The following is a 12,744-nucleotide window of genomic DNA, read 5'->3' on the forward strand; positions in this document are numbered from 1 at the left end:
GTCCTGTGGCATAGGCACTGGTTGCGATGGGAGCGACGGCTGGGGAGTAGGGTCCTCCATCTCCTCCACGATCTGCGGCCCCTCATCGGCTCCATCGTCGCTTTCTACATCCACCTCGTCCGGATCCCTCCCGTAGGACCGGACTTCCTTGAACTTCTTGTCCAGGATCTTTGCAACGCCAACCAGCTCATCGTCAGAGGTGGTATCAGTGTCCGTTATAGCTACCGTGCCCCCCCCTCTTTCTCCACCCAGGGTTTCATGGGGGCTTATCGATAGGCTGAAAAGAGGATTCCCTCCAGGGTGGCAGGAAAACTTTAGGCCTGGAAGTCGTCTCCACTGGGGTAGCCTCTACAGGCTTTCGCCAGGGCCGGTACGACTCCTCCGATCGAGGCCTTAGCCAGGTGAATCAGGGCCTTTGCGACTTTGAAGCCTTCACCTTGGGAGGAGGGTCGCTGCCTCGCTCCCCCTCTGCCACCGTCAGAATCGACCAAGGCTTCTCCCGAAGCTTACCCGGGTTCTCCGACTTACTCTTCACTGAGCCAGAGCGTTGGCTCGTGGTTAATGGCGTCGGTGACATCACGCCCTGCCTGGCAGCCAAGGAGCCTGAACCATCGGTGCTGCCGGTGCCCGCGGACTCACAGTGCTTTGCCTTTTGTTGGGCCCCCGTCGCTGGAGCACCTTCTTCTCACCTGCTACTGGGCTTTTCCCCTCCAGCCAGTTGGTGAGTCGAACACGACGATCATTCATTGTCCGTTCGGACATAGTCTTACAAAACGCACAGTCATTCTCCACGTGCGATTTGTCATTGTGAAGGCAGTAGAGGCACAGAGAGTGCTTATCTTCCTTGAAGACATTCTGTAATCCGCATCCAGGGCAGCTCCTGAACAGCTTGGATCCAGATGTTGTGTTTCCTTTGTGCTGGGCCATGTCCACGCAGGGTAGGCCGCAAAGATTTTCCGGAATCCTCCAAGAAACGAAAACTCGACGAAAATTCGCCATTGAGGGGCGTAGAAAAATTCCCCGGCTCCCCGTTGATTGGAAGTAGATTCGGTGGAGCTTGAGGCTCGGTTGACCGAAAAAATAAGAGTAATACTCTTGGAAAAATCGCAAAACGCAGTAAAAGCTCAAGAGCTATAGCACGAGGATCACAACACTTGAACGTGTGGTAAAATTCTGAAGACGGATGCCAGAGGAGGGGCTTAGGTAGAGGGCAGTCATTGGCTGGGGGCAGTATGACCCAGAGACCAGTGATTGGTTACTAGTAGAAAGACAGTTCAGAAACAAAACAGAAACTGATTTTTTCCTTTACCGAGGATTCTCAGCTTGACGACGGAGAATATTCATGAGCATGTGAATCCATGCCAGACCCTATGCTGGAGAATTTGAAATATTCACCCTCATGTGTCCTACTGGTCCGTGGTAGAGAGTCCATGGAGGCAAGTCTTTACATCATTTCCCATAGACTTCTATCGGAGGTCCTCCTGTTCTGCTGCTACTCCTTTTTCTGGGATCTTGAGTCCATCTTCCTACCTCTAGAAAACTTCCTTGGGGTTGCTTTTGACCTTCCGTGGGATTGATAGTCACAGATTTCGCACCTGTGGGGTAGATCAGGCTTACCTCCATTAATGCGGATGGCCCCTGTAACTTTTCCCATTAATTCCTATGGAACTGTGAACTTTCCTTAACTATCATGACATTGATTCTGGGATACCTACTTGCTCCTAGACATTTTTTCTGGATCCTCTCTGGGGCGGTGAACTCTGGACCAAGTTCTATAATTTTTGCACATACCTGAGATTTGATATACATTTTGTTTTTTTCAAGCTTTATTTATCATTTTCTTAATTAGTCGCAATTTACAGATCAGAGCATGCGTCTGGTCTTATTTCAACAGTACAACTGTGCATTAACCAACAGTTCCATCAAACAATAACAATAAAGTGCCACCAGTGCCAGTGCAAAACAGTATGTCCCAGTAAGAGTATCAAGCTCATAGTAACTCAGAGTGCTGAAGGATCTGTGGTGTGTGGGTAGTGTGCTCTTTAGATTTAAAGTATTAAACAATAGGGAGCCAGTTTGCGTAAAAGGATTGGTAGGAGTCAGTAAGAATCACAGTTAATTTTTTCCAATGCCAACAGTGTCCATATTAGGCCAACTATTAGGCCTTTGGCTAATTTCCAAGAGAAATCTAGGGTTAATCTGGCAGCTATTGATAATTGTGTTATCACCCCGGCAGATTGGCTTCTTAGGGGATATTCTGCTTTCCCGCCGATTCCCCCAGGACAATTGCTCTCGGATCCAGTGGGAGAACAGTGGGAGAGGATCTCCTTCTAGTATAGTTGAGAACGGGAACAAGTCCACCATAAGTGCCCTAATGTTCCTTGCTCCCCAAATCCCCCCCCAACATTTGTCCGAGATCTCGGATTAATTTCATGCAGCTGGCTGGGCGACATGTACCACCTGCACTGAATCTTATACCCACATTCCTTCATTGCAGTGCCTTGTGATGCTTTGTGGGCCCTTTCCCAAATGGATGACCTGGACTCCGACTGAATATCAACTCCAAATTCAGTCTGCCATTTCAGCATATAGGGTAGGATGTCCGAGTACTCAGTGGGTCGAGAAGCCTATAAAAGGTGGACATCTGCTTTGAATTAACCAATCTACCAATGTCTGTTCAATCCCTTTAGATTCCCTTGTCCCTCTACCCTTAATATCCCGGATTGCGACCCAGTGGCGGATTTGGCTATATCAGAACCTTTCTCCTTCATCAAGAGCAAATCTGGTCTTACAATCTTCAAAAGTCAACAGAGATAAGCCCTCAAACATATGCCCTAGGCGCAGCTTGCTCAAGGATTCCCAGTTTGCGAAGGATCGGCTGGCTGTCCCTGGGTTGAATTCTCGATTCCTCAGGATCGGAGTCTGTGGACCCATTCCGATTGCAGTTCCAACATTCGAAGCCCCATGTCCCAGTTTCTTAGAGAGGACCTGATTGTGTGTAGCAATTTTTCCCCATCTTCGCAGACCCTGGGGGTGAAGAATAGAGTGCAAGCTAGAGGTAACGCTGTGATCCCCTGCTCCAAGGCTACCGATTTCTTCTCAATTCTCATTTCCATTTGCATAAAGGACCAATTTGGGCTACCACAAGATATCTCTTAAGTGAGGGAATCTCCAGTCCCCCCTTGCCATGGTGAGCGTAACAAGACCTTTCTTCCCACACAGGGCCTCCTCTCCCACAAATACACTTGAACAGCTTTCTCTGTATTTGGGTGATGGGTTTTGCCAGAGTTCTGGCTGGAAGGGTGTGAAACATATAGCAGCTTAGGAACAAGGGACATATTGACAGCCACTATCCATCAAAGCCAAGAGGTTTGTTGATTTTCCCACCTTCCCAGTTTCTCCTCACATTCCTTAAGCGTACTGTGGATATTTTCCTTCTATAACGTGTCGGGCTGCAAAATTTTGTAGACACCCAAGTATTTTATCTCGTCTGACGCACATTGGAGAGGCAAAGAGGGGAGTACGTCTGCCAGCGGTCCCCCCCCGGGACTCCAATAATCATTCCCACCCGATTTCTCTCAATTGTGAATCCCGAGCAAGTCCCGAATTGTTTAACAGTCACAAGCACTCAAGGAACCGACTGTGCTGGTTCAGGTAAGTAGAGGATGAACATTGTTGTCATATAACCCGATCTTGTGGTGGTCAGTCCCAGATACAATCCTGGATTTGTCCCTGTACTCCCATACCGATTGAGCGAGAGGCTCCATGGTTAAAGCAAAAAGTAATAGGGACAGAATGCATCCCTGTCTAGTACCCCACTTGAAGGAGATGGGTCTGGTATATGACTTATCTGCGCGGACGGGGACATAAAGCTAACCAACACCCATTTTCAGAATCAAGGGCCAAATCCCTATCTACCCAGGACTTCCCCCAGAACTTTGCCCAGATAGGGCCAGACCAGGCTATCAAAGGCCTTATTCGCGTCTAGAGAATACTATCGCCTTCTGCTTGGTCCGAACCCCCAGGTTGATCAAGTTTATTTCCCGTCAGATGAAGTCAAAGGCCGACTGCCCTTTTATAAAAACCCATTTGGTCCTCAATCAATTTTGGCAAAATGTCAGTTCATCCATCGGCCAATGTTTTTGTACAGATTTTCACATCGCAGTGAAATAGGCCGACAAGACATACATTCGGCCGGATCTTTCCCCGGTTTCAGAATAAGCGATGTCCAGGATTCCCACACCATGCCCGAGACCCGTTCCGCCGTCCCGAAAAAATGTAATAACTTCGCCACCTGGTGGACCAATTGGGCTTGGAAACATTTATAGAAGGCATTGGGGAACACATCGGGACCTGGGGCTTTATTATTGGAGAGGGTTCTGTTAAAAGCATCGACTTCTAGGACAGTGATCAGACTCTCACGGACGATTTTGTCACCTTCCGACAATTTGGGAAGTTGGAGGACCCGGCCTCCTCTAACCTGAACCCCCCCCGCCACCCATGTGCCAGGAATTCAGAGAAATATGATTCGATTATCTGGATTGTATCCCCTTCCTCCCAGCAAAGAGGGCCCTCTCTGTTTCGCAGGGTTCCCATTTTACTGCGAGTCTGAGCTGAATTCGATTTGGTCACAAATATTTTGTTTGCTTTTTCCCCCTTGATGTAATAGTATTGTTTGGCATGGAACAGGGAATTAGCTGCTGCGCCCGCCTGTAGGACCTCTAGCTTTGCTTGCGCAATTCTGAGGGCTCTAAGAGGTCGAAGTGTGTTCTTCCGTTTATGTTCTTTTTCCCTATCACAGAGTTCAGATTCTAACGTTTCTCTACTAGAGTCCTTAGTTAGGTTCAGGACTGACATTTTCCCTATAAATTCACCCTGGAACACTGCCATTCCTGCGTCCCTTCCTAGCCCCAGGTCAAGTTCCCCCGTTCATTGTCCCTAAAGTAGTTGTTAATCGCCCCCTGCCCCATTTCCCGCTTCATCACCGGATCTCTCAGGGCTGCTTTGTTTAATTGTCAAGGAGCACGCTCTGTAGGGCTTGGTGTGGGTTCCTGCAGGACTATTGTAAATGGAGCGTGGTCCGTTTGTTGCGTGGACTCTATTTCCACAGTCTCTGTATATCTCACTAGTGAGGACAATGTCACAATCAAATCTATTCTAGAGAAAGATTTGTGTACTGATGAGAAAAACTTGCTCCTCCGGATGGTAAAAACGCCAAACTTCTATCAGGTCTAGATCCCCTAGAATTCTTGTGATAGCTCATAACATTTAATTGATCTGCCTGTGAGGCTGGGGATGTCTTATCCATATGTGGGTTGATCACACAGTTAAAGTCCTCTCCTAAAATCAGCGCACCCCTCTTAAACCCCAAAATATTCAGGATCAGGTCCCAGACAAAATGATCCTGGTTGTTTTTCGGACTATATAATCCCACTACCGTCACCGGGGATCCATATAACGTACCCCGTATTGCCAAGTACCACCCCTTACGGTCTGCTTTGACTGCTCCCACTTTAAATGGGATGCCTCTTCTCAACAGAATGGCCACTTCTTGCCTTTTAACCTCTGCACTACTGAAGTACCCTTGATAATTGCAACATCCCACCCGAGAGTTCCTAAATGGCCTAGAATTGTTTTGCGCATCATGGGTCAGTTAAGACCCCTAACATTTCATGTACCCAACCGTAGTGTCAGCGTTACCTTATCGAGTTGGTCCAGTTTAACTCTGCCGCTGAGACCACTGGAACCTGTGGCAAGCCAAACCCATAGGTCCGCACCTCCCCTTCCATTTCCACTTGAGCCTCAGTGTATGTTGAAGTTAATTCCATCAACCTAACAACTTCAAATCCAAAACTGAACTTGAGCAACCCTCGAAGGGGTTTTTGTAACCAGACTTATCGTGCTCCCATGGACCACCCACCCCTCTGCCTCACCCAACAGACCTCTGCCCCCTTCACGCCCCCACACCTGGTCTCCCCATCCAGCTAGATCAACTTCTCCCCAAAACATGCATCATGTAGCAATGGAATCGAACTTGTGAATCTTAACTTTGGATCTTCTCCCCAGAATGCCCTGCATACATTTTCACCCTGATACCCCCCACCTCCCTCCCCTGTAAGGAACGCACGGCATCAAACAGTAAGACTGACATAATGGATCACTGTTCAAGGGTGTTTATTGAAATTCAATTGGGTTTGGAAAATGCCTATCTAATCCTAAATCTAAAGATGGGCGCAAGCTATGACCATCAAATTATAATAACGCAGTTCTAGTCGAGTCTGTCAAAATAAAAGGGCCAAGACTAATAAACCTATTGCCAATCCTTACTTCTAAATACAAATAGTGTGGGAAACAATGTTATGCAAAAGAAAAGTGTTCAAGAAATAATATGTCAAGATATTCAAGCTGTTGGCTTCCCGTCCCCACGTTTTCAGCACAGGACAAGGCAGTGCACTCGAGCTTAGTCTCTGTCATTCAAAGTCTCTTATTTCAGAGGGCCTAATGCTACACGACAAACCATTCAAGTTCCTTTCCTCTCAGGATTTTCAATGATACAACTTCTCAGGTGATTTACTGTTCACCACGCGTTCCCCTCCAGTGGGCTCAGACCCACTTTCGCACAAAACCTTCAATTGGTCTCCCGCTATCGGGCTTGGACCAAATTCAAGTACTTTTCCAAACTTTCTCTACTTCAGCAAAATTGTGCGCAGGATTTTGCTTGACCCGCCGCAGGACCACTTCGATTCACATTAATTAGTTCTCTTTCAATTGGTCTCCTTCCGCCGGGCTCAGACCAAATTGATCTACTTTTGTCAGTTCTCAGCTTGATACCTTATAGAGACCTTCAAGAGGGTTCAGCTCTCAGTGGTTGGCGGCGAGGACGATGCATGGATCTGAGCACTAACTAGTTGCGGTTTCTTGGCAGCCCCTTCCTGCACCGGCAAGATTTGTTTAATGCTGCTCGAGGCTGGCACTCTTGATTTGTCATCTTTGCCTTTAAAAATTAGCAGTTTTTCGCTGGACAGGTAACCCACTCACACCCACATCAGATCACACTTCTCACCAGACGACCCGTCCGCCACCGGCTCTATGTGATTATGGTTGGGGGACACCAGGGTTTCCTCTTACTGCTGTCACTTCCTGATCCCTCTCTGACAGCACTATACTCTGAGTGAAACTGCACCCCATATCCATCCTGTGGCGTTCCCAGAAGCCCATCACCAAGGTGGCTCAATGTCCCAGGCTCTCAGGACCTTGTATGAGGTTATACTGAACCCAGCCAGCCAGTCAACAATTAATGCAGGGCCCTTCGTCCAACTACTGTGTACCAAAGCTAGAGATTAAAGATAGTGCTGTCTGCGCATACCGCCGCCTCGTAGGGAGTCCATCCACTGTCTCTGTGGGGTGCATCAGAATTCAGGATCAGAAAGTCCAGTCACCCCTGGAGCCCCCAAGGCCTGGGATAGGCTTCCGATTTCCCCCTTCCTCAGAGGCCACCGTCTCCCATTCCGGGTGGACCAATACCTGTATAGCATGGCCAGGCGTTGGGCCAAGGAGCCACTCCTCAGCACTCCCGGGCCACTCTAGAATCCACTCACTGTCGGGGGAAGATGGGGGAGCCAGGCTCTTCCCCGGCCTCCTTGGATCATCAGAGCCTCTGCAAAGGATGGGGCGGGCTGCCTATTTCTTCACAGCTCGCGAGCCCGCTCACTGTGAGGCAGCCGACCTCACCCAGGCATTTCGAGCAGCCCGGCTACGCCTCTGGAGTGCCGCCACAGGCTTACCAAGCCTCAGGAGGGGGTTCCCACCAGTTCTGCCGCACTTTGGGACATCTGGGTCGCTCCTTCCGACAGACCAAGAGGAACCCCTCCTCTGTCGCGTTCCTGCCCAGAAGCTACTCAGGGTTGCGCCAGTGCACAGGGACTTAGTTTCAAGGTTCTTGCAGTTGGATGCCATAAATCAAGTGGGTCCTGGGGGTCAGGAGCCCTTCAGCTACCCCACCCCTCCATTGTGGTGCGGAGGAGGAGGGTCCCACTATCGGATCAAGGAGTTTTTGGCCCCAGGGATCAGGCGCTCACAGCAAGGACATCTGCTCTGTCACCGCTCGGCCATGCCCCCCTTTGATATGCAATTTTAAAGTCATACTCTGCATTCCTCTCATGGTATGCGTACTAGAAACATTGTACATGTTTCTGTTAATATTTTCCCCTGAAATGTTTAAGGAAGATAACATGTTCTATTGATCCTTTACAGCCTTTGGCTAGGTTATACACCAGTTGCATTTTCCCTATGGCTATAATGATTATATGTGACTGTTCATTAATAGTCCATATGATTGTGGAGCAGTGTTTTAGGTCTTAGAGATGTTCACATATTTTTCATGTTGGTTAAATAGTTGCCCCATACCCTAGCATATTGTTAAATGCCAACCATCAGGACTAGTCCTTCCTTGTATACTAGTGTTTCGGAGTGTCTTTAGAATACTGTACTTTACTGTGCAGGCAAATAGGTTACTCAGCTGCTCGTTAGGTTTTAGGATTCCCCTTTCCTCCCACCACATGTTATTTTATGTTGGGCACTCATCTGTGGTAGAGGGCCCACATATAGAGCTTGGGATTAAAAGAGTCCTTGTACAGGAATGACTGTTTTCATAATATGATAAAATCTTTGTAACACTGTGTAGCAATAGCCAAAGTACTTATTTGATCTGATAGTTTTATATGTGTTACTTAAATAAAGTATATATATTTCAGTACATCAGCGTGGTGTATTTTCCAGAATTGTGTTTGTGGCCTAATTGTACCTTTGTGTCATCTTATTACTTGAGAATTAACAGATGACTGCATCATTCTCTAGTCATAGGGCCCGTGACCTTTGGCTCTCCAGTTGTTTTGGACTACACCCCGTCTGCCTTCTCCCCTCACTTCTTCCATCTACGGCGACCGGAGCTGCGACCTGGATGCCTCCCCTCTTCCATCCTGAGGCCCTGCAATGCACATGGTGCATTTTCGGAACTGCACGTAAGCCCCCCTGGGCTTATTGTATCGGGGCATGATGGCACCACAGCATACTTATAGCATTCTGATAATTTGACTACGTGACTTTGCCATCAGCCACATGTACTTTCTTGGCTTTAAATTGCAGATTGCTGGCATGCTTTGTGTGTTGTTGTGTGTTTTTGCCTCACTGGGTTCTCGAGGCACGGCCATTCCAAGATGGCTCTTTCTTTCTTTGTTGGGCACCGGAGTGCCTTCCATCCTGCTGCTGGTGGCCTGGGATTGGCCCTGGCCCACTACATCTGGGCCAATGAGGAGGCCGGCAGGCTTGGCCTGCCCTCCTCACAAGGCCCACTCCTACGGCCCTGTCTACCGCTGTCCACCGCGGTAAGCCGGATTGCCGGCCCCACCGTGAGTGTCTGTGCGCCCCACCGTAGTGTCTGTGCGCCCCCCCCACCCCCTCCGTGAGTGTCTGTGTGCCCCCCTGCCCCTCCTTGAGGGTCTGTGTGCCCCCCGCCCCGCCGTGAGTGCCTGTTTGCCCCCCGCCCCGCCGTAGTGTCTGTGCGCCCCCCCGCCCCACCGTAGTGTCTGTGTGCCCCCCGCCCCTCCTTGAGGGTCTGTGTGCCCCCCCGCCCCACCGTAGTGTCTGTGCGCCCCCCCACCCCACCGTAGTGTCTGTTCGCCCCCCCGCCCCCTCCGTGAGTGTCTGTGTGCCCCCCTGCCCCTCCTTGAGGGCATGTGTGCCCCCACGCCCCGCCTTGAGTGCCTGTTTGCCCCCCGTCCCGCCGTAGTGTCTGTGCGCCCCCCCACCCCACCGTAGTGTCTGTGCGCCCCCCCGCCCCCACCGTAGTGTCTGTGCGCCCCCCCACCCGCTCCGTGAGTGTCTGTGTGCCCCCCCGCCCCGCCGTGAGTGCCTGTTTGGCCCCCGCCCTGCCGTAGTGTCTGTGCGCCCCCCCGCCCCGCCTGAGCGTCTGTGCGCCCCCCCGCCCCGCCTGAGCGTCTGTGTGCCCCCCCGCCCCGCCTTGAGTGTCTGTGTGCCCCCCCGCCCTGCCGTAGTGTCTGTGCGCCCCCCTGCCCCTCCGTGAGTGTCTGTGTGCCCCCCTGCCCTGCCGTAGTGTCTGTGTGCCCCCCGCCCCTCCTTGAGTGTCTGTGTACCCTCACCCTGCTTGCTCCCCCCCTCTTTTGCTCTGCATTTCACCCCCCTTCCTGCCCCCTTCCCTTCCCCCTCCTCACTTCCATCCTCTTCCACTTCCTTCTTACTCCCCCCCTTCTATATTTTCCCTCCTCTCAGTCTTCCCCCTCTTAGCACTTACTCCTATCATCTGTTCCGTGACTCTTGATAGCAGCTTGACTGTCCCCCTCGCCCCCCCTTGTTCTCTCCCTCCCCCCTCTCCTGCTTTTCAAATTTGTCACCGACATTTTTGCTCAGTAGCGTGCCTTGTTCTCCCTCCCCCTCCGTCCCCTTGCCCCCCCTCCCACCCCGCCTCTTGTTACCACCTGCACTGCGTAAATTGTCGTCAGACATAGTAATGTTACTGCTTGCTTTGTTCTCCTTCTTTTCCACTACCTCTTGCCTTACTTGTTTCTATGCACTTGCACTATCAGAAATGTCGACAGGCCTATTATGATAGTTATTTTCACATTCTGTACTGTTTCAAGGACTTTTGCGGAATGTAACTGTATTTTCCTTTGTCCCCTCCCTCCTTGAAGCGCTTTGAAACACATTGTGTATAGGCGCTATATAAATAAACTATCATATCATATCATATCATTAGCCAGCACATTCATGGTGAAGCATCATGGGAGTCACTGTTCTAAATATTTCGGGAGGCACATGTTGGAGACACGTGCCCTAGAGGCACTGTGAAGCCCTGGTGACAATATGAAGGGCTGAGATCACAATCAAAACTGTGTGCCCCATGATGAAATGAAAACAAACGAACAAGTGCAGTCACTATGATGGACTGGTGACGGCAGGAAAGACTGGGAACAAAATGAAAAAAACTTCTGACACCATGAAGGACTAGGAACTCCGCAAAATACTGGGAATAAAAAGGTACTGGATAAACAAACAACTGGAAAATAAAATACTGGACCTAGAAAAGGGGCTTTAAATAGGCATGACTGTTCCTCCCAACAAGACTTGTCTTAAACTATGGGCTTATTTGGGTCTCAAATCCCAACATACTTGCACTTTAAAAACAAAAAGGAGACAAAGACAGCAAAAACACTTCCTGTGGGTGTCACCAGCTGGAAATGCATGTCTCACAAAAATGTAAGTTTCCATAATCTATAAACGTACTTTCTTCACTATGAAACCCATTCCACACCTGGATATTCCCAGTTAATTTCAACATCTAAGCATGCCACAGCAATGACTATAGAAATGTGTCTCAGGTCACCCAGTGTGCAGATGGACATAGTGATGGTGACTCGTAAACTCTGCGCAGACTTCTTATTTCACTACAAACACAGACTAAGCAATTCAATTGCCAAGTTTAAAAAAACAGTCAACACCATAGACAAATTCCTGAGGTAACTGCTTGCACACACAGCTAGTAGCTTACCACAAAACCTAACGAAGGCCAGCAACTGACAAACGACAGAGTGCTTTTACAAATGAAGTAAGGTGGGATACCTGATGGCCACTTTCCCCTGGAATTCTTCAGAAATTGGCTCAGTCATCTCACAAATACTTAAGTTCCTGTTCAAACTGCTTTCATTCAACTCGCTGTAATCTCTTGTTTTCTTTGACCAGTAGGAGGGCTTCAGAAAGAAAAAAGGTGATCTCCGCAGGCCGTATTCTCCTGATAAAAAAAAAAAGAGATAAGAGCAAGTCAATAAGGAAAGTCACATGCAAAGAAGCTATGAAGGTGCTTGGAAGTGACTGGAAAGTTGTGTGAGTAAACGAGAGTGTAGTGTCTTCCTTGAGATGATTCCAAACAGTTCTGGGCTTCTGATGCAGCAGTGTTCCAATTATCACAAGGTGCTGGGTCATTGGATGGACAAAGACTACATTGAAGCAAGGAATGGTACTGCCTGGGGAATGTCGAGGGAGGCAATGGTGCTGGAACTGGAGGTGCTGCAGCACTACCGGAACAGTTCGACTAGGGTCAGCAGGAGAATTGGTAATAACTCTCTACTTATGTGTTTCCTTCTAGGAATATTTGTGTTATATTGCTGGCATAAATAAGAAGAGTATGGAACACAGGTGTAGCACGTGGCCCCACTAGTAGGGGCTACAACCTTGTGCCCCAAGGGACCCCAGAAATGAGAATGAGAGTGTGAGAGAGTGAGAGAGTGAGAGAGTGAGAGTGTGAGAGAGTGAGAGAGTGAGTGAGTGAGTGAGTGAGTGAGTGAGTGAGTGAGTGAGTGAGTGAGTGAGTGAGTGAGAGACAGTTGGACAAGAGAACAAGAAAAGGAAAAAACCTCACCTGAAGGGTTGCTACCTTGAGCGACTCCCCAGGGCCTAAATACAGAAAATGGCACCAGGCGGCACATGGTGAGTTCCTCCCAGAGAGAGAGCTTCAGGGGACTGAACTGCTTATGTCAGCAGCAGCTCGTCGCCCCGGGGCCATGGCGGATGTCAGCCTGCAGGCCAACCCGGTTGAAGAGGGGGAGAAAGTCCAAGGCTGCTCCGTTGAGCGCCCAGGTGAAGACTGCGGCCCACCCTTGCATCTAACAAGGCACTGCTGCTAACACAGGCCAGAAGAGAAGGCTGTGGCATGCAGCAGTGATCTGTGGCAGC

General features: G+C 49.5%; 1 protein-coding gene across 1 annotated transcript in view; it reads right to left on the minus strand.

Moving 5' to 3' along the window:
* The window catches only part of LOC138583120 (cholesterol transporter ABCA5-like), a 3,134,767-nt gene that overhangs the window by 2,391,328 nt on the left and 730,695 nt on the right, over positions 1–12,744 (minus strand). Inside the window, exon 10 of the mRNA XM_069655080.1 lies at positions 11,635–11,803. Within this exon, the coding sequence (XP_069511181.1) occupies positions 11,635–11,803 (169 nt within the window). The remainder of the gene's footprint in view (positions 1–11,634; positions 11,804–12,744) is intronic.

Source organism: Ambystoma mexicanum, chromosome 3q (genome assembly GCF_040938575.1).
Source record: "Ambystoma mexicanum isolate Mex_15411 chromosome 3q, UKY_AmexF1_1, whole genome shotgun sequence".
NCBI lineage: Eukaryota > Metazoa > Chordata > Amphibia > Caudata > Ambystomatidae > Ambystoma > Ambystoma mexicanum.